This window comes from Aquarana catesbeiana, linkage group LG07 (assembly GCF_042186555.1).
Source record: "Aquarana catesbeiana isolate 2022-GZ linkage group LG07, ASM4218655v1, whole genome shotgun sequence".
NCBI classification, from domain to species: domain Eukaryota; kingdom Metazoa; phylum Chordata; class Amphibia; order Anura; family Ranidae; genus Aquarana; species Aquarana catesbeiana.
The window spans coordinates 30,808,889-30,828,512 of NC_133330.1; the positions used below are offsets into that span (position 1 = coordinate 30,808,889).

At 44.4% G+C, this 19,624-nt stretch overlaps 1 protein-coding gene across 3 annotated transcripts in view; it reads left to right on the forward strand.

The window, feature by feature from the left end:
* MGLL (monoglyceride lipase) overlaps positions 1–19,624 on the forward strand; it is a 107,584-nt gene that overhangs the window by 19,294 nt on the left and 68,666 nt on the right. For all 3 annotated transcript variants that reach the window (XM_073591904.1, XM_073591905.1, XM_073591906.1), the window contains exon 2: positions 2,500–2,640. In XM_073591904.1, coding sequence (XP_073448005.1) covers positions 2,516–2,640 — 125 coding nt within the window. In that variant the 5' untranslated portion in view covers positions 2,500–2,515. The remainder of the gene's footprint in view (positions 1–2,499; positions 2,641–19,624) is intronic.

Sequence of the window (19,624 nt, forward strand, 5' to 3'; positions counted from 1 at the left end):
GTCGCCACGTTCTTGACGTTCGAAAGTTCAGAGAACTTTTGTGTGACCGTGTGTATGGCAAGGCAAGCTTGAGCGGAATTCCGTCGGAAAAACCATCCAAGTTTTTTCCGATGGAAAATCCGCTCGCGTGTACGGGGCATTAGCTGTATATTTGCTGCACAGATTGTGGGACCATTAAAAATTAAATATTTGACCAAAATAATGTCTGTAACTTTGTCTAATAGCACCTTTGCATAAAGCCACAGCTCTGATATATCGGGGTGAACCCTTCATTACTGGGTCCAGCTTGCATAAATATATTACAATGGCTTGTTTTCTATCATGCTGTTTGTCTAAGAACTCCAGGTTCATGTTTCAAAAAGACAACTTTTTCTTGGCAATATTATACATTTCTCGTTGCTTGCTCTGTTGTTAGTTTTAGCTAGATAACACAAGTCCTTAGTTTCCATCTGGCATTATTTTCCTGATGTCATAACATAATAAATGATAACAATACCCTGCGGTCATGCAGAGATGTCCAATAAATCCAAAGCATTCTTCTGCTTATACCACCGCACTTACAAGGAAAAAGGAGCACATAATTTCACAATCCACACATTCTGCTTTGGATTTCAAAAATAAAAATAAATAAAAACAAAAGGACCAACAATCTGTATGTGACAGAACAGAAAGCTCTCAGCCACATCAAAAATGATACAATTGGCTGCAGGTGGGATCTATCCTAACAGGGTGTGTGGACTTGATGTGATGGGTCTGTTATATTTACATTTTATTTATTATTAATCTCACATCATGGAGCGCAACATCAAGTTATTATCAGACCTTTAGATTTCATCCTTGTAGAAAAAACTTCTTATATACCCCATCCATCTTGGCTTTGTTAAATATTATGGCAGCTGTATTCCAATTAACAACCTCATCTTAATCTAAACTAATCCCATTTTACAAATTTCCCCAATGACCTGGATTTAATTTGCAACCAAAGGTTGTCTAAACCAATTACAATATATCTATATTATTAATAAAATTGTTAAACTCATACTAGAAATTAATAATTAAACTAAGTAAAATGTCCCCCTTTAAGGAAATATATCTGTGGATATATTTTAGTATTATGCCGCGTACACACGATCGGTTTTCTCGTTGGAAAAAGATATGACGGCTTTTCCGACGGGATTCCGCTCAAGTTTGCCTTGCATACACATGGTCATGCAAAAGTTTGCTGAAATTATGACTGTCAAGAACAGGGTGACGTACAACACTACGACGAGCCGAGAAAATGACGTTCAGTGCTTCCGAGCATGCGTCAAATTGTTTCTGAGCATGCGTAGGAATTTTGCGCGTTGGATTTGCCACAGACGATCGCATTTTCGGATAGGAATTTTTCCTGATGTCATAACATAATAAATGATAACAATACCCTGCGGTCATGCAGAGATGTCCAATAAATCCAAAGCATTCTTCTGCTTATACCACCGCACTTACAAGGAAAAAGGGCACATCATTTCACAATCCACACATTCTGCTTTGGATTTCAAAAATAAAAACAAAACGACCAACAGTCTGTATATGACAGAACAGAAAGCTCTCAGCCACATCAAAAATGATACAATTGGCTGCAGGTGGGATCTATCCTAACAGGGTGTGTGGACTTGATGTGATGGGTCTCTTATATTTAAATTTTATTTATTATTAATCTCATATCATGGACCGCAACATCAAGTTATTATCAGACCTTTAGATTTCATCCTTGTATAAAGACTTCTTTGTATCCCATCCATCTTGGCTTTGTTAAATATTATGGCAGCTGTATTCCAATTAACAACCTAATATTAATCTAAACTAATCCCATTTTACAAATTTCCCCAATGACCTGGATTTCATTTCCAACCAAACCAATTACAATATATCTATATTATTAATACATTTTTTCAACTCATATTAGAAATTAATAATTCAACTTAGTAAAATGTCCTCCTTTAAGGAAATATATCTGTGGATATATATTAGTATTAGGGTGTGATATTGAGATTTTCACATGAGTATTAATTTGGAACCACTAATCAATATGAGGATAGTCACTCTTTAATATAAATGCGTCAAAATGACAACAGACAGGTTAGTAAACCATTGTGAGACATGAACATGCACGGAGGAGGGGTTAACCCAAGCACTGTGTTTTTGATGCGTTTCCATTGAATTCTATGGAACCAACCTGCTGCAGGCAAAAAAGTCCCTGAGCCTTTTCCAAAAAATGCACCGAATGTGAATGTGGCCCATAGGAAATCATGTTGTTAAAGGAAATGTAGTGGGTTTCTGCTAAATTAAAAAAACGCACTGCAAAACGCATAGTTGTGAACTTAACCGTAGGGAGCACCGGAGGGATGATCTGGTTGGTATCAGCAATAGCAGGCCTCCCCTGAGCGTCCCAACCCCCCCACCCCCCCAGGTCGTGTGACTCGCCCCGTGTTTTTACATATTCTCTTCTTGTGATTTTAGGCAGCACCCTTCCACCATGCCTGAAGACGGCGCCCCCGAGGCGAGTCCCCCGGAGGCCCCAGAGAAGGAAGCGCAGCATTATGTCAACCAGGACGGGCAGAAGATTTTCTGCAGATACTGGAAGCCGGAAGCACCGCCAAGGTACGGCCCAAAATCTTCTCTTTATAAAATGTTGGGGGACATTTGTAAAAGATTTGGGGGGGGGGTAGGTTCTGTGTCACAAATTTGTAAATTTTAGCAGATGGTAAAGTGTCTCCATCGAAGGAGCTGAACCGTGAGGAGAAAAAAGCCGATCACCGGCGGCTGTGAGAGGGACATCAGTCCCGATCGTGGAGAGCCTCTGCAGAGGCTTCTGTGCCACCTACCAGTGCCCCCAGCACTACCTACCAGTGCCGACCAGTGCCACCCATCAGTGCCCACAGTGTCACTTATCAGTGCCCACAGTGCCACCTATAAATGTCACTAATCAGTGCCTCATCACCAGTGCTGCCTATCAATACCACCTACCAGTGCCCATCAGTGCCACCTATCAGTGCCCATCAGTAACATCTATCAGTGCCCATCAGTGCCACTCATTAGTGCCACTCATCAGTGCTCATTAGTGCCATCTTATCAGTGTCACCTTATCTGTGCCTCTCAGTGTCGCCTTATCTGTGCCCATCAGTGCAGCCTCATTAGTGCCCATCAGTGCAGCCTCATCAGTGCCCATCAGTGTAGCCTCATCAGTGTCCATCAGTGCAGCCTCATCAGTGCCCATCAGTGCAGCCTCATCAGCGAATATCAATGAAGGAGAAAAATTACCCGTTTGCAATTTTTATAACAAACTATGAAACATGTTTTTTTTTGGGGTTTTTTTCATACATTTCTGTTTTTTTTTTTTTTGTTTAGCAAAAAATAAAAACCCCAGAGGTGATTAAATACCACCAAAAGAAAGCTCTATTTGTGTGAAAAAAATGATAAAAATGTAATTTGAGTACAGTGTAGCATGACTGCGCAATTGTCATTCAAAGTGTGACAGCGCTGAAAGCTGAAAATCGGTCTGAGCAGGAGGGGGGGTTACCTGACCAGTAAGCAAGAGGTTAATAATTTGATTATCATGTGGATGAGAGGGGAGGGAATTTTCAGGGAAGGCAAAAATATAGGCAGATTAAACTTCAGCTTTAAAAGCTTATATGAGTTTAGAGATTGGATTTAGATCTGTAATTCACTGATATTCACGTCATTGGAATTTATTGGTAAATACAAGAAACCTTACAGCTGAATCATTATGTAAATTGAATTATCATTAAATTGAGGAGGGGGGGGGGAGGGGAAGGGATGCAGAAACCGATCGGAGCACGTCATGACGTCTTCATTTGTGACATGTTTAAATATCTGTGATAAATTCAGGATCTATGTGTACATTGTATATTTATTCTAGATAGGACCTCCGCCTATAATAGATTCCTTCTGTACGTTTCTGGCAATGTCAGCCCTGCGGAATGCAGCTGAAAAAAAAGGCGATCGTAGTCTGCTGTGCTTTTCAAAGAAAGGGTGATCGGGTGGATGCGGCGTGTCAGCATTGCTGGAATACCTTCACTTTGGTTACCGGAGTGGTTCAGTATTATATTGTTTGCAGAGCTGTTTTAGGTTAAAGGTTTCCCTGCTAAAAAGCCAGTCTAAAGCTGCCCATAGGTGGATCGAAATTCAGGCAGTTCTGCAAATTTCGATCCATCTATGGCGTTCCCGCAGAAGAAAAGTTCATCTAATGATCGGCTTTTCTTGAGCGTGAAAAACCGACATTCGATCAGCGCATGCAGCCACTGTCCGGGTATTCTGACAGCTGCGTCCATGGTTACGGGGAGGTCCCGCCCACCATTGGGTGTTCCCCGCTCTTTTCCCGCATCCCCCCAGTGTATTAATAAATGGACACAGATATATGGAAGTCGCAGATCATGGTGCCCTGTCCTACGCCGACCCACATGTACAGATCTAATCAGCCGATAAATTACTCCGATGACTTTTTAATTCAGTCAGAAATCGATTATTTAAATCTAATTTGTGCCCAATGCGGCGCCTGATCCGATCGATCGTTCTGCAGTTGCTTGGGCACAGCAGTAAGTTTCCACCTTCCACCAGGCTGTTTTCATCAATGTTCAGTTCAATCACTACTGTAATCAGAGTAACTGCTCAGAGATTGTTTAAGCATATTATTTTAACAAAATCAATCTATTTAGATCGATATCTGGTCAAAATTGGTTGAAAATCAATCACCCTTGTACTGTATGTTTATCTATTTCTTGCTTGCTTTTTTCCTCCTCTCTTTTCACGTGATGGGATTGTATTTCCAGTGTACACAAAACATGTTATATTTATGGATAAGAACAGGCTGAACAGGTTCTCTTCACAGGACTGATACCTGAGGAATCTTTTCTTACTCACTTAGGTGCCGAACAGTGATGTCATCTCTCACATTTGGGAGCAGTGATGTCATCTCTCATATTTGGGAGCAGTGATGTCATGTCTCATATTTGGGGAGCAGTGATGTCATCTCTCATATTTGGGGAGCAGTGATGTCATCTCTCATATTTGGGGAGCGTTGATGTCATCTATCATATTTGGGGAGCAGTGATGTCATCTCTCATATTTGGGAGCAGTGATGTCATCTCTCATATTTGGGGAGCAGTGATGTCATCTCTCATATTTGGGGAGCAGTGATGTCATCTCTCATATTTGGGGAGCTGTGATGTCATCTCTCATATTTGGGGAGCGGTGATGTCATCTATCATATTTGGGGAGCGGTGATGTCATCTATCATATTTGGGGCGCAGTGATGTCATTTATCACATTTGGGGAGCAGTGATGTCATTTATCACATTTGGGGAGCAATGATGTCATCTCTCATATTTGGGGAGCAGTGATGTCATCTATCATACTTGTGGAGCAGCGATGTCATCTATCATATTTGGGGAGCAGTGATGTCATCTCTCATATTTGGGGAGCGGTGATGTCATTTATCACATTTGGGGAGCAATGATGTCATCTCTTATATTTGGGGAGCAATGATGTCATCTCTCATATTTGGGGAGCAATGATGTCATCTCTCATATTTGGGGAGCAATGATGTCATCTCTCATATTTGGGGAGCGGTGATGTCATCTCTCATATTTGGGGAGCAGTGATGTCATCTCTCATATTTGGGGAGCAGTGATGTCATCTCTCATATTTGGGGAGCAGTGATGTCATCTCTCATATGCACCACCTGGCCTCCCTGATTGGCTGTCCATCATTCTGCATGGCACTCCACGGCGTCTTGCGGCGGATGTGCGTTGCGGCACACTAACGTGCATTGCTCTGCTGAACGATGGCGCCTGCGATATTTTTTGAAGGTCCATTGAAAGGTGTGTCGGGTGCAATTCAGAATAATGTGGCGCCATCTTAAAATAAATGGCACTGCTGTGCCCCAACGCATGTAACATGCCCGTTGTGCCGCCTGTACGGGCCCCATGGTTTCTAATGGCGGCCCTGCATGGTAATATTTTTTTTTTTCCCCCAACAACAATACCTTCCTGTGATTGGTGCAGAACAGGCAATAGAACCCTCTGTACCCCCCATACACAGATGGCACCCAGCGATTTATAGTACATTGTATATTGGGGGGGGTCCCATCATTCTAACCTGGAATGCAAATTGCTTTTTAAAAATGATGTCCAGCAAAACTGTCCGAGCGCGGTCACCGCGGTCACTGTGCCAGAGGTCGGACATTTTTACATCGGGTCATGTGAGTGCGGGTCGGGGTAACCTGAACCCGTGACACTTCGGTGTAATTACTGGAGCGACCGGCACCCACCATGAGACTTTCCACCATCACGGCTCTGATAGCCGAGGTGACTGACCTTGTCATCTGATATATTATCTGTGAACTGTGTGTGGGAGGCCATGGATGGGGTCAGCTCATTGCAGCCTGTGACCGGCTCTACTTCTTTTTTTTTTTTTTTCCCAAAATATATTGTGATTCGTTAAATTTGAACCCCAGGCAGATATAAAAGACAGGCCTGCAGCTCTGTAATCATTAATACTTCATTAAACTGATTTTTTTTAAATGCAAGCGGTATGAGGTCCTGAATTTGACCAGGTATCCTCCTCTTGTAGTCCTTGTGCAGCAGGTCTCAAGTATGTGATTAAGAAGCAGCACAAAGAGCCAACGAGGAGCATGCTGATAGGAGGAGAAATCAGAGTGACAGGGAGATGTACTTATCCCTGTGCTAGCAGCAAATGGGAAACGCAAATGGGAAACGCAACCTGATACAATTAACATCACATCCCAATTGCAAAATATAATAACATAGAAAAAGAAAGAAGGGACTTTTAAGGTGCCCAACATCAGCCCAATAATGAATAGAAAGTGACCTCAATATAAAAATGACAAAAACGTTATTAATTAATAAATTAAAAAGATATAAAATGTGGGGTTTATGTTGAGCACCTTTAAAAGTCCCTTTTTCTATGTAACGTTCATACAGTGGGGATCGAAAGTTTGGGCACCCCAGGTAAAAATGTGTATTAATGTGCATAACAAAGCCAAGGAAAGATGGAAAAATCTGCAAATGGCATCAAATTACAGATTAGACATTCTTATAATATGTCAAAAAAAAAATAGATTTTATTTCCATCATTTACACTTTCAAAATTACAGAAAACAAAAAAATGGCGTCTGCAAAAGTTTGGGCACCCTGCAGAGTTAATATCTTGTACTGCCCCCTTTGGCAAGTATCACAGCTTGTAAACGCTTTTTGTAGCCAGCCAAGAGTCTTTCAATTCTTGTTTTGAGGTATCTTTGCCCATTCTTCCTTACAAAAGTCTTCCAGTTCTTTGAGATTTCTGGGCTGTCTGCCATGCACTGCTCTTTTAAGGTCTATCCATAGATTTTCAATAATGTTGAGGTCAGGAGATTGTGAAGGCCATGGCAAAACCTTCAGTTTACGCCTCTTGATGTAATCCCCCGCGGATTTTGAGGTGATGTTTAGGATCATTATCCATTTGTAGAAGCCATCCTCTCTTTACCTTCAGCTATTTCACAGATGGCATCAAGTTACCATCCAAAATTTGCTGAAATTTTATTGAATCCATTTTTCCTTCTACTCGTGAAATGTTCCCTGTGCCACTGGCTGCAGAGGCGGCTCTAGGCTTTGTGAGGCCTTAGGCAAAACTTACACATGAGGCCCCACGGACTGGGACGCTCCGTGATGAGGCTGCTATTCCTCAGGCTGCGGGCAGTATCTGATTTGTCCATCAGCTCCTAAGCCACAGAGTCCCAGTGGAGGTAGGCGGAGCCACCGGCGTCAACTTCAGTGATTGAGAACAGGCAAATTAGGCGGCCGCGAGGCCCCTGTGAGTGCGAGGCCTTAGGCGACCGCCTAATTTGCCTAATTAGAGAGCCGCCTCTGACTGGCTGCAATACAACCCCAAAGCATGATTGATCCACTCCTATGCTTAACAGTTGGACAAAGGTTCTTTTCATTAAATTCTGTGCCCTCTCTTCTCCAAACGTACCTTTGCTCCTTCCGGCCAAAAAGTTCTATTTTAACCTCATCGGTCCACAGAACTTGTTTCCAAAATGCCTCAGGCTTGTCTATATGTTCATTTGCAAAGTTCAAACGCTGATTTTTGTGGTGAGGACGTAGAAGAGGTTTTCTTCTGATGACTCTTCCATGAAGACCATATTTCTACAAGTATCTCTTTATAGTGGAATATACCACAACTCCAGTGTCTGCCAGATCTTTCTGGAGGGATCGTGCAGTCAAACGTGGGTTTTGAACTGCTTTTCTCACAATCCTGCGAGCTGTTCTGTCTGATATTTTTCTTGGTCTTCCAGATCTCGCTTTAACTTCCACTCTTCCTGATGACTGCCATTTCTTAATTACATTTCCAACAGAGGATACTGACATCTGAAAACGCTTTGCTATCTTCTTATAGCCTTCTCCAGCTTTGTGAGCGTCAACTATTTTCAGTTTTCTAGACAACTGCTTAGAAGAACCCATGGTGCTGATTGTTGGGGCAAGGTCAGATGAGTCTGGCCATTTAAAACCTTTGAGATTGACATCACCTGGTCTTCCCAGACGATGATTGAGAACAATCCATGACACTGGCAGGTCTCAGCTTTGCAAAGGGGGCAGTGCATGCTATAAATTCTGCAGGGTGCCCAAACTTTTGCAGACGCCATTTTTTTGTTTTCTGTAATTTTGAAAGTGTAAATGATGGAAATAAAATCTAACTTTTTTTGACATATTATAAGAATGTCTAATCTGTAATTTGATGCCATTTGGAGATTTTTCCATTTTTCCTTGGCTTTGTTATGCACATTAATACACATTTTTACCTGGGGTGCCCAAACTTTCGATCCCCATTGTACACATCGCTGTGCTGCTTCTCTTTTCACTGTTCAGTCACAGGCTGGGGGCTGGTCCAGGACAGCCCAGGCTCAGAAGAAGTGGGTTAAGTGATGCTGGCCATTTAGTGATGAGTTTAGCCACTTGCCTACCGGGCACTTTCACCCTCTTCCTCCTGAGGCCAATTTTAAAGGTAGGCAGGAATGTCCTGCCCACTTTTTTAAGGCTTCTCTATTACTTAAAAAAAAAAGAACCCCCAAAGATGACATCTTTGCATGCCTTAGTCCTTGCACTGCTTCCTATGACCAACAACCTCATGTAAACTCCTGCCAAACTATTTATACAGAATTCTCTTACCCAGGATGCCCCACACTGACAGGGGCAAGGCTGGCACTTCCTAACTGTCTATAGTACACCCCGTTCACTACTCTAGGAAGCTCTAGTCTAGCAGCTACCTAGGCACTTACAATGTCTATTCTACTCTATAGGGTTCCCAACTATGGTGACATCTAATGGCCAATTTGGGGAACTACACAGGGCACTTAGCCAACAGACCTACCCAGCCCACATGTGAGGAGCCCTGTAAAATCTGTCTGCAGTAGATTACAGAAAGCTCAAATTGAGCCATACCAAGTGGACTGTCTGAGCGCTTGAGGTGGTTCTTGCGATACCTTAGCAATTTTCTGATTTTTTTCTTTTTAATGCCTAGAATTGCTTGAAGTAATAATTTTTAAAGCATTTAAAGTAGCTGATTTAATCACTTACTAAGTAGGCAGCTTCTTTATCTTTTAATCCTCACCTATGTTCCAGTTTAGAATGGTGCCATGACAGCTGCCTCGGGTTTCCTGTTTCAAAGTGGCTCATCTTTTCTTGCAGCATTAGAGTCACCCTTGCATGCTGGACAGTGGCAGTTGGTGCTCTTCTTTTTTTGGGGGGGGGGGCAAACAAACCACCTGACTCCCCCGTTCAGTCGGTCAAACCCCCACCCCTTGCCCTGTCGTTCGGTCAATCGTCAAACATTGGCTCACCATCCTCCCACCAGCCCCACACTTACCCCATCCGGGTCGCGGGCAGCTTCGGTGGCTTCCCCCTGCGTCTCCTCCCCCCGGCACCTACCCCCCCTGCTTTTGCTCCTGGCCAATACGGTTGCCGCTCCCCACGGCCAATCGGGTTTTAAGACCCGCTTCCTGATTGGTCGGGAGGTGAAGGAAGACAATAGCTGGTCGTGGGCAGCTTCGGCGGCTACGCCTGCGTCTTCTCTCCGAAACCTTCCCTCCTGCTTTTGCTCCCGGCCAATACGGTCGCTCCTCCTGTCGGTCAATCAGGTCTTAAGACCCGCTTCCTGATTGGCTGGGAGGAGAAGAAGGAAGACAATAGCGAATATTAATTCTATTACTATTCTCACACTAATTACTATCCTCCCACAACTGGGTGGGCTCGGGACGTAGTGCTCTGGTCCCCTGAGCCCAACCTTTCTGAAGCCAATTAAAGCCTCAGGCTCTAATCATGTGCTTCAAAAAAAATCCATTGAAATCCAAGCGCCCCGTATGTAGATTAGGGGGCCGGGTGCATGGATTAGGGTGCGGCTCCCCTAGTGGAGCGGTCGCCACTGATGCAGGAACTAGAGGTGTGTCTCCCTACACTGTGTGCATCAATAGAATCACACAGCCCTGTAGCTTAGGATGGCGAGGTACTCCTCTGCTCCTCCCTCCCTTCTCAAAGCTGACTGGGACTGCACTGCGCACTATTAATTCTTTCTTTTGAAGACTAGAAGTTCAGGAAAGCAGCGCTGTGAGAGCAAGAGCCAGCAGTATTGAAAGTTGTAATCTGAAAGTGCTGGGGTAAGAATTTTAACAACACAGATTAATTTTAACAAACACTGAGGTTATGTAGGGAATACTACTTTACCTTTCACCAGAAAAAAAAAACGAGGACAGCAATGCCTGCACCATCCAAGGTCTTTTTAATGCACGGTGCTATTACTCTGCCAAAGAGGTGGACAAATTAGTATGGAGGTCAGGGGTCAGTCCGTCCAATCCAGGGGCCAGTGCGATTTATAGACATGTGCACTGACAAAAAATTTGTTCATTTTCGTTTTCGTTTGTTTTTTTGCTTTTTTCGAAAATTCGGAATTCAGAAATTGGGAAATCCGAAAATTCGGATTATCACATTTCTGAATTTTCAACTTTCCGAATTTTAGATTTTCCAAATTTCTGAATTTTCCAATTTCAGAAAGTTCAAATATCTGAATTTCAGAAAATTTTAAAATTTCTGAATTTCAGAAAATTTTAAAATTTCTGAAAATTCTGAATTTCAGAAATTTAGAATTTTCAAAAATTAGGAAATTTTAAAATTCGGAAATTAACGAATTTGTCAAAATTCCTTAAAAAAAACGAATTTGGAACTAAACGAGTTGCACATGTCTAGCGATTTATTTCAGGACCCAGATCCATTGACAACAACTAGAGAAAGCCTCAAAAGTTAAGCGCCAGCTGTCATTTATAAGATTGCATTCGCTTTCTCCTTGCTCTAACATGATTCAGACACTGGGGGCTGGAGGTGCAGGCAGGTCTTTTAAAGTGGTTGTAAACCCTCACATATACCCAGTGAAGTGACTGGCCTCAGGTGATACACATAGAGATGAAACAAATCCTCCTACATAAGTTGTACCTGTTTATCTGCAGCCTTCTCTTCTCTACATCCATTCAAAGTTCAGAATTTATAAGGCTTGCCTGAGCTTTCAGAAAAAAAAAAGAGGCAGAGAGCTGAAATTACTCTCTGCAGAGCTCAGTGGGAAGAGCTCTTAAATTCATTGGAGGAGAGAGACACCCCCCCCCCCTCCCTCCACACAGCACATAGGAACAGAGCTGAGGCTGTCAATCACTTGGAGCTCCCTCCCCGTCACCATTTTTCAGCACTGCAGGCTGGAGTGGCAGGCAGGTCTTTAAAGTAGTTGTAAACTCTTCCATACACCCAGTGAAGTGAACAGCCTTGGGTGATCCACAGAGATGAAACAAATTCTCCTACATAAGTTGTATCTGTCTATCTGCAGTCTTCCCTTCTCTACTTCCATTCAAAGTTCAGAATTTACAGCTTGTCTGAGAGTTCCAAAAAAGGGGGCGGAGAGCTGAGGTTACACTCTTCAGAGCTCAGTGAGGAGAGTTCTGATTGGAGGGAAGCATTGGCGTGTGCCTGGGAACACCCTAATCACCCTGTGCGGTGCCGTTTCCCCCTGCATCCTGGCGCCCCCCCCCTGTCTCCCCCCTGCAGTGCTGCCAGCTTCCCTCCTCTCCCGCTGGCAGCGGCGGGGATGATTCAGGATGGAGAGTGGGAGAAGGGGACATTTACCGGCCCCTTCCTTTTCTGAATGAACACAGTGAGTGATCTGTACCGATCGCTCCTATGTCCATTCTTAATTGAAGCATAGTCAACTATGTTGACTATGCTTCGGTTTGTGAATGAACAGGAAGCCGCTTAGCAAAGAGCACTTCCCATTAGTTCACTGTCCAGTGCATCAGAGGCTGCAGAAAAAATGGACTGGGGAAACTCCATCTCAATCCCTTTCACTGTCTCAATAGTGAGACATCAGAGGTCTGTTTGGACCAGGGGTCTCAAACTGGTGGCCCGCCAGCTGTTGCAAAACTACAAGTCCCATCATGCCTCTGCCTGTGGGAGTCATGCTTGTAACTGTCAGCCTTGCAATGCCTCATGGGACTTATAGTTTCGCAACAGCTGGAGAGCCGCAAGGCTGACAGTTACAAGCATGACTCCCACAGGCAGAGGCATGATGGGACTTGTTGTTTTGCAACAGCTGGCGGGCCGCTAGTTTGAGACCCCTGGTTTAGACCCTTGATATTTCACCAAAGCCCACCAACGGGGCTCCTAAGCTCCTAAAAAAAAAAATTGTAAAAAAATAATATTGTAAAAAAAAAAAATAATAATAAAAACTACTGACATCAATCTCTGCTCTACTGACATACATGCATGTGTGTTTGTGCTCTGGGGTGCAATAGGCTGTCTACACCAATGGAGGGAAGGGGACACACCCCCTTTCACACAGCACAGAGGAATAGCGCTAAGGCTGTCAATCACAGGCTGCGTGCTGGAGCTAAGGAAAAGATGATCCGCACTCCGATTGCTCTAAAAAAGTGTAATATTTTTTTTAATTTATATTTATTGACAAGCCACAGTCACCAAACGCAAATGAGAACAGTCGACGCGTTTCAGCCTATAAGGCCTTAGTCATAACTTAGTCATAATGCTGGAGCTCCCTCCCCTGTCACCTTTTTTTTTCTCTTGGTGTCAGGAAAATTTGTCATAAGTGACTCATGCAGACAGCAGAGGAAGGAGGCAGCGGGCAGAAATGACACTCAGTGCTCTGGATTGAGACAAGTCCACACTATAGAGGGATATGCTTTGTTCATATTTCACGTCTGAGGTTTACAAGCACTTTTAAAGCTCATAAATGGAGAGCTAAGAGAGAACTAATTCAGCTCAATGAGCAGAAGGTGAGAAGGGGAGTCAAGTTCACGGTTTTCCAGCTCTGTAGTTTGAACGTTTGAGTTATCTGGTAATTATTATCCTAACTGGAGTCATTTCTGCTAAGCCTGGCTGCAGGTTGAGCTCTCCAAGGTCGCAGATGCCCGTCAAGGTCACTCCAAAGCCCTCGGCCTGCTAATGGAAATTTTAGCAAAGCTGACACTTGCCGTCAGAAGAAGCGGACGGAGCAATCGCAGGAATCCGCACATCATTTCACGGCTGCTTGTGGCTGTCTCGGTGCCGGTGTGTGCGCTCATGTATACTGACCCCCCCCCTTTCCTGTCTGCCGGTCATGAAGCCCCCCCCAAAAAAAAGAGATTTCTTATTTTTGGTTTCCTGCCATGCAGAATTCTACCTTCCACAACTTGTTCTCTTTCCAGCAAGCAATTTTAGAAAAACACAGGATGAGATCAGCCGAGGTGAGCGTCAGCATCGCGCCGCGTCCCCCACGGGAGGGGAACATAACCCCAGGTGACAGTGTCCCCCTGGAACGGATAGGAGAATCACGGCTAGAAGCTGATTTCCAGGCAGATATAAAAGACACAAATGAATGCAGCTCTGAATTCATGAATGCATCGCTAATGTATTTATTTTTTAAATGCAAACAGTGCAAGTTCCTTGAATTTGACTTATTATCGGGCTCTTGCAGTCTCTGTACAGCAGAGCTCAGACTGGGAGAGAGAGAGAGAAGCAGCACAAAGAGCCAATAGGGGAGATTTACTCAAATTGGAGAGTGAAAAATCTGGTGCAGCTCCGCAGAGAAACCAATCAGCGTCCGGGTTTTATTATTTAACCGCTTCTGGACCGCCCCACGCATATATACTGCGGCAGGGCGGCCCCTTAGCACGAAATCACATACCTGTACGTGCTTTCGTTCTTTGAGTCGGGGAGGGGGTGCGCATGCATGCCGCCGGCGACCCGTTCCTGCTGTGATTGGACACAGCGGAAGCCAATCGGCGGGTCCCGATGTCCGCCGGGACCCCCCGATCGTTCCCGAGGCAGTGGTCCACCTATGTAAACAAAGCAGATCACAGTTCTGTGAGTGGGGAAGATGGAGATCTTGTATTTCTGCTAAGCAGGAACACAGATCTCTGTCTCCCCCCCAGACATGTCAGAGCAAATGAGAATCATTCATGCCTGAAGAGCTCAGAGACAGAATTGTGGCAAGGCACAGATCTGGCCAAGGTTACAAAAAAATTTCTGCTGCACTTAAGGTTCCTAAGAGCACAGTGGCCTCCATAATCCTTAAATGGAAGACGTTTGGGACGACCAGAACCCTTCCTAGAGCTGGCCGTCCGGCCAAACTGAGCTATCGGGCGAGAAGAGCCTTGGTGAGAGAGGTAAAGAAGAACCCAAAGATCACTGTGGCTGAGCTCCAGAGATGCAATCAGGATATGGGAGAAAGTTGTAGAAAGTCAACCATCACTGCAGCCCTCCTCCAGTCGGGGCTTTATGGCAGAGTGGCCCGACAGAAGCCTCTCCTCAGTGCAAGACACATGAAATCCCGCATGGAGTTTGCTAAAAAAACACCTAAAGGACTCCAAGATGGTGAGAAATAAGATTCTCTGGTCTGATGAGACCAAGATAGAACTTTTTGGCCTTAATTCTAAGCGGTATGTGTGGAGAAAACCAGGCACTGCTCATCACCTGTCCAATACAGTCCCAACAGTGAAGCATGGTGGTGGCAGCATCATGCTGTGAGGGTGTTTTTCAGCTGCAGGGACAGGACGACTGGTTGCAATCGAGGGAAAGATGAATGCGGCCAAGTACAGGGATATCCTGGACGAAAACCTTCTCCAGAGTGCTCAGGACCTCAGACTGGGCTGAAGGTTTACCTTCCAACAAGACAATGACCCTAAGCACACAGCTAAAATAACAAAGGAGTGGCTTCACAACAACTCTGTGACTGTTCTTGAATGGCCCAGCCAGAGCCCTGACTTAACCCCAATTGAGCATCTCTGGAGAGACCTAAAAATGGCCGTCCACCAACGTTTACCATCCAGCCTGACAGAACTAGAGAGGATCTGCAAGGAGAAATTGCAGAGGATCCCCAAATCCAGGTGTGAAAAACTTGTTGCATCTTTCCCAAAAAGACTCATGGCTGTATTAGATCAAAAGGAGCTTCTACTAAATACTGAGCAAAGGGTCTGAATACTTAGGACCATGTGATATTTCAGTTTTTCTTTTTTTAATAAATCTGCAAAAATGTCAACAATTCTGTGTTTTTCTGTCAATATGGGGTGCTGTGTGTACATTAATGAGGAAAAAAAATGAACTTAAATGATTTTAGCAAATGGCTGCAATATAACAAAGAGTGAAAAATGTAAGGGGGTCTGAATACTTTCCATCCCCACTGTAAACTTATTGGGATTTTTTTTATCAAAAATGTAGCAGAATACATATTGGCCTAAACTGATGAAGAAACTTGTTTTTTTTTTAAGTTTTTTTTATTGGATGTGTTTTATAGCAGAAAGTAAAAAAATATTGTTTTTTGTTTTCAAAATTGTCAGTCTTTTTTTTGTTTAAAGCGCTAAAAAAAATAAAAACCGCAGAGGTGATCAAATACCACCAAAAGAAATCTCTATTTGTGGGGAAAAAAAGGACATCAATTTTATTTGGGTACAAGGTCGCACGACCGCGCAATTATCAGTTAAAGTAACGCAGGGGGGTAAACCTTTCTGGAGCTGAAGTGGTTAATCTAAAGCGGTTGTAAACTGCAGATGTTCAAAAATAAGAAAAAAAAACCTGCAAGGCAATGGCATAATGTGCTAGTATGCATCGCATGCTAGCACATTATGAAATACATTGGAATGTAGCCCTCCAGTGCTGTACAGTCACCGCTGAGACGGCTGACATGTTCCCCCTGTCTGTCTTCCGGGGCTTCCGGGGCTATGTGAGTGGCCGGAGCCGCGATGACATCACTCCCACGCTTGTACGCGGGAGCCCTCAGCTCCGGGACAAACCTCAAGGTATGCCGGACCTTCAGAGCGCATGCGCCAGTGACATCACTGGCTGCATGCAGGGTGAATATCTCCTAAATGATGCACGTTTATTCATTTTACCTACAGGGGTAAGCGGGGTATACAACTGCTTTAAAGTAAAAGTGTAAAAAAAAAAAATTAATAATAAAAAATGAAAGTGTCTCCCCCCCCCGTGCTCACGCACAAATGCGAACGCACGCGTCAATCCCTCACGCACGCAAACGGTTTTCGTCCCACACATGTGAGGTATTGCCTCGAACGTCAGATCATGGGCAGTAACTATACCATTAGACCTCCTCTGTAAATCTAAAGTGGTAACCTGTAAAGGCTTTTAAAGCGTTGCCTATGAATAGCAAAATGTACGTAATTTGTCGCCGTTTTACGGGCATGCGCAATTTTAAACAGTGACATGTTTGGTATCTATTTACTCGGCGTAACATCATCTTTTATATTTCACAAAAAAATTGGGTTATGTATTGTGTTTTTTTGCATTCAAATTTAAAAAAGTGCGCCAATACCGCTTGACATAAAAAATTGCAACACCCACCAATTTATTCTCTGGGGCCTCTGCTTTAAAAAATATATAACGTTTGGGGTTTATAAGTAATTTTCTAGCAAAAAATACTGATTGTTATATGTAAACAAAAAGGGCCAGAAAAGGCCTGGTCTGGAAGTGCATACAAGACATAGCAGTGCCCTAAGGGTCAAAGGATGAAACCACATTGCACAGGGGGGGGGGGGGGGGTCAGGCTTTAACAGCCTCCTAAGTGTTGAATGCCCAGGAGGCTTATGGAGGATGTGTAGCCAAGTTAGGGACAGCTGACATCCTTCCATATAGAGTGGGTTACAAGGCATGGTGGGTGTGATGCAAGATAGATTCATGGGCGCCAGACACTTCTTGAATGCAAAGAGATTTATTGTCTCTTAAACAGAACTGTGGGAGAGAGGGTTTAGGGCCAGGACACCCTTTAGTAGTCGCAATGTTAATTGGCAGACTCAGACTTCTTTAGGTAGACAGCCACGCAGGGAAAGGCACCCAGCCGGACACCACATCTGCATTTGTAGACACGCTGTCTCCTATGGCAACAATCTTGAACAGTTTCTAACAAAGGTTGCAATGAACTCCTTCACTTCTTCCACAATCACCTCTTGTAGATCTTCACTAAACTGAGCTCCCAGCCTCTCTCACTAGACTTGCGGATCCACTGCCACTGGTTCTCTTGAGCTCTTCCAATCTTCTTTCTCAGTATCTTCCTCAAGCTTCACCCCCGCTTCCCTGCTGGGTCCCTAGCTTGGCACTCACAGATACTCCTCAAGCGTCACCCCACTGGCCTGCTCGGTCCCTGACTTGGCATCCAAGGCTGCTCTGCAAGCGTCACCTCTACTGGTTGGGTCCCTGGCTTGACACCCGCTGAAGTTTCCCAATTCTTCACTGTCCCCGGTTGGTAAGAATGCTGCTCCAGTACTTGCTTCAGCTACTCACGGTGGTTCCTGGTAATGAGGTGGTTGGTTCCTTAGTGGCGACAGCTTCCCCTCTACCTCCGACCACGGCAGGTTCTCTGGCCAGCAGAACCGTCACTTCTGGTTGGACTGCAAGCCGCAATCCCAACCCTACACTGCTCTCTTGCTTCTGGATAGGCCCTCAGATAGTCTAGCAGCCAAATGTCCCAGGCATAGGCCTCAGGCTCTGGCCTAGCAGCCCGGGACAGCACAACACAAGTCCACCCAGACAGCTGCCCAGGTGGCACAGAACCCCAATCACCTGAACTCACCCAAATAAATAGGCTCTCCCAGCAGGCCAGAGGACCCAAGAAGATCCCTGCTCATTGGCTGAGACACCCCATCTATTCCTAATCTGTCCTTCAATGCCCTTGTCTTATCTAATGCCACCAGATACCCAGCCATCTAGTGACAGAAGAGAGAAGTGCAGCAATTCCAGAATTAGGGTGGAATCAATTGATCTCCTATCAATTGGTCAAGGCAACTAGACCTGGCAGGCAAATTTACTAGCAACCCTGCCTAAAACATCAGGGTGCTACATCTGCAACACTGGAAAGGAGGGACGGTAGAAGACACGGGCCACCAGGGAGATGAGTATAACACCTTGTCCAGTGCAGGAGACATTTTTGTTATAGACTGACAGGTTCACTTGAATGCTGAGATATGTTCTGGGACCCGTTTCTAACTTCTCCTCCCTAATAAAAGATATTATATACCATCCTACAGGTTTACTGTCAGCAACATAAAGCCATCATAAAAATTGATTGAACCATAAAAAATTGCCCGTCTTATCGGAGTTTTTCAGGTTCTCCGGAAAATTTTACAGTATCTTTTACTACCTTGTTTATTGAGCTGTTCAGCAGGTCTGGCTGGTCCAGGAATCCAGCAGTGATGGGGTTAAGCCTTGTATGGCAGGCAGATGTAGCACGTGCCTTCGCTGTAGTTCACCGGCTGCCGGATAAATCAATATGGATGTTTAAATTGCATTGTGGAGCTGTCAGATTAGAGACGTGCCTTTGTGATTTGCAGCTTAGCAGAGACTGCTGTGCAACCTTCAATAGCTACCTGTCTTCTGAAGGGGTTTGCATTCCACAGCTGGTGGAGAGGAGAACCACAGATCCTTATTTCCCTTTCTGATGTCACAAACAGCAGAACGAGCCGTACAGACTGCGACTCATGGTCAACCGCATGGAGCTAAATCAAGAGATGTGGTCACTCTATTTATTTATTTATAACACAACACTTTACATACTATGGATTTACATCAGTTCCTGGCCCCAAGGAACTTACAATCTAAGGTCCCAATCTCACATTCATATATACACTCGTTGGCCACTTTATTAGATACACCTTGCTAGAACTGGGTTGGACCCCCTTTTGCCTTCAGAACTGTCTTGGTATGCTGACGCCTTGAGAGTTCCCTATACTGGAACTAAGGGGCCAAGCCCAACCCCTAAAAAACAACCCCCACACCATCATCCTCCCCTCCACCAAATGATTTGGACCAGTGCACAAAGCAAGGTCCAGAAAAACATGGATGAGCGAGTTTGAGGTGGAGGAACTTATCTGGCCTGACCTCAACCTGATAGAACACCTTTGGGATTAATTAGAGCGAAGACCGCGAGCCAGTCCTTCTCATCCAACATCAGTGCCTGACCTCACAAATATGCTTCTGGAAGAATGGTCAGACATTCCCATAGACACACTCCTAAACCTTGTGGACAGCCTTCCTAGAAG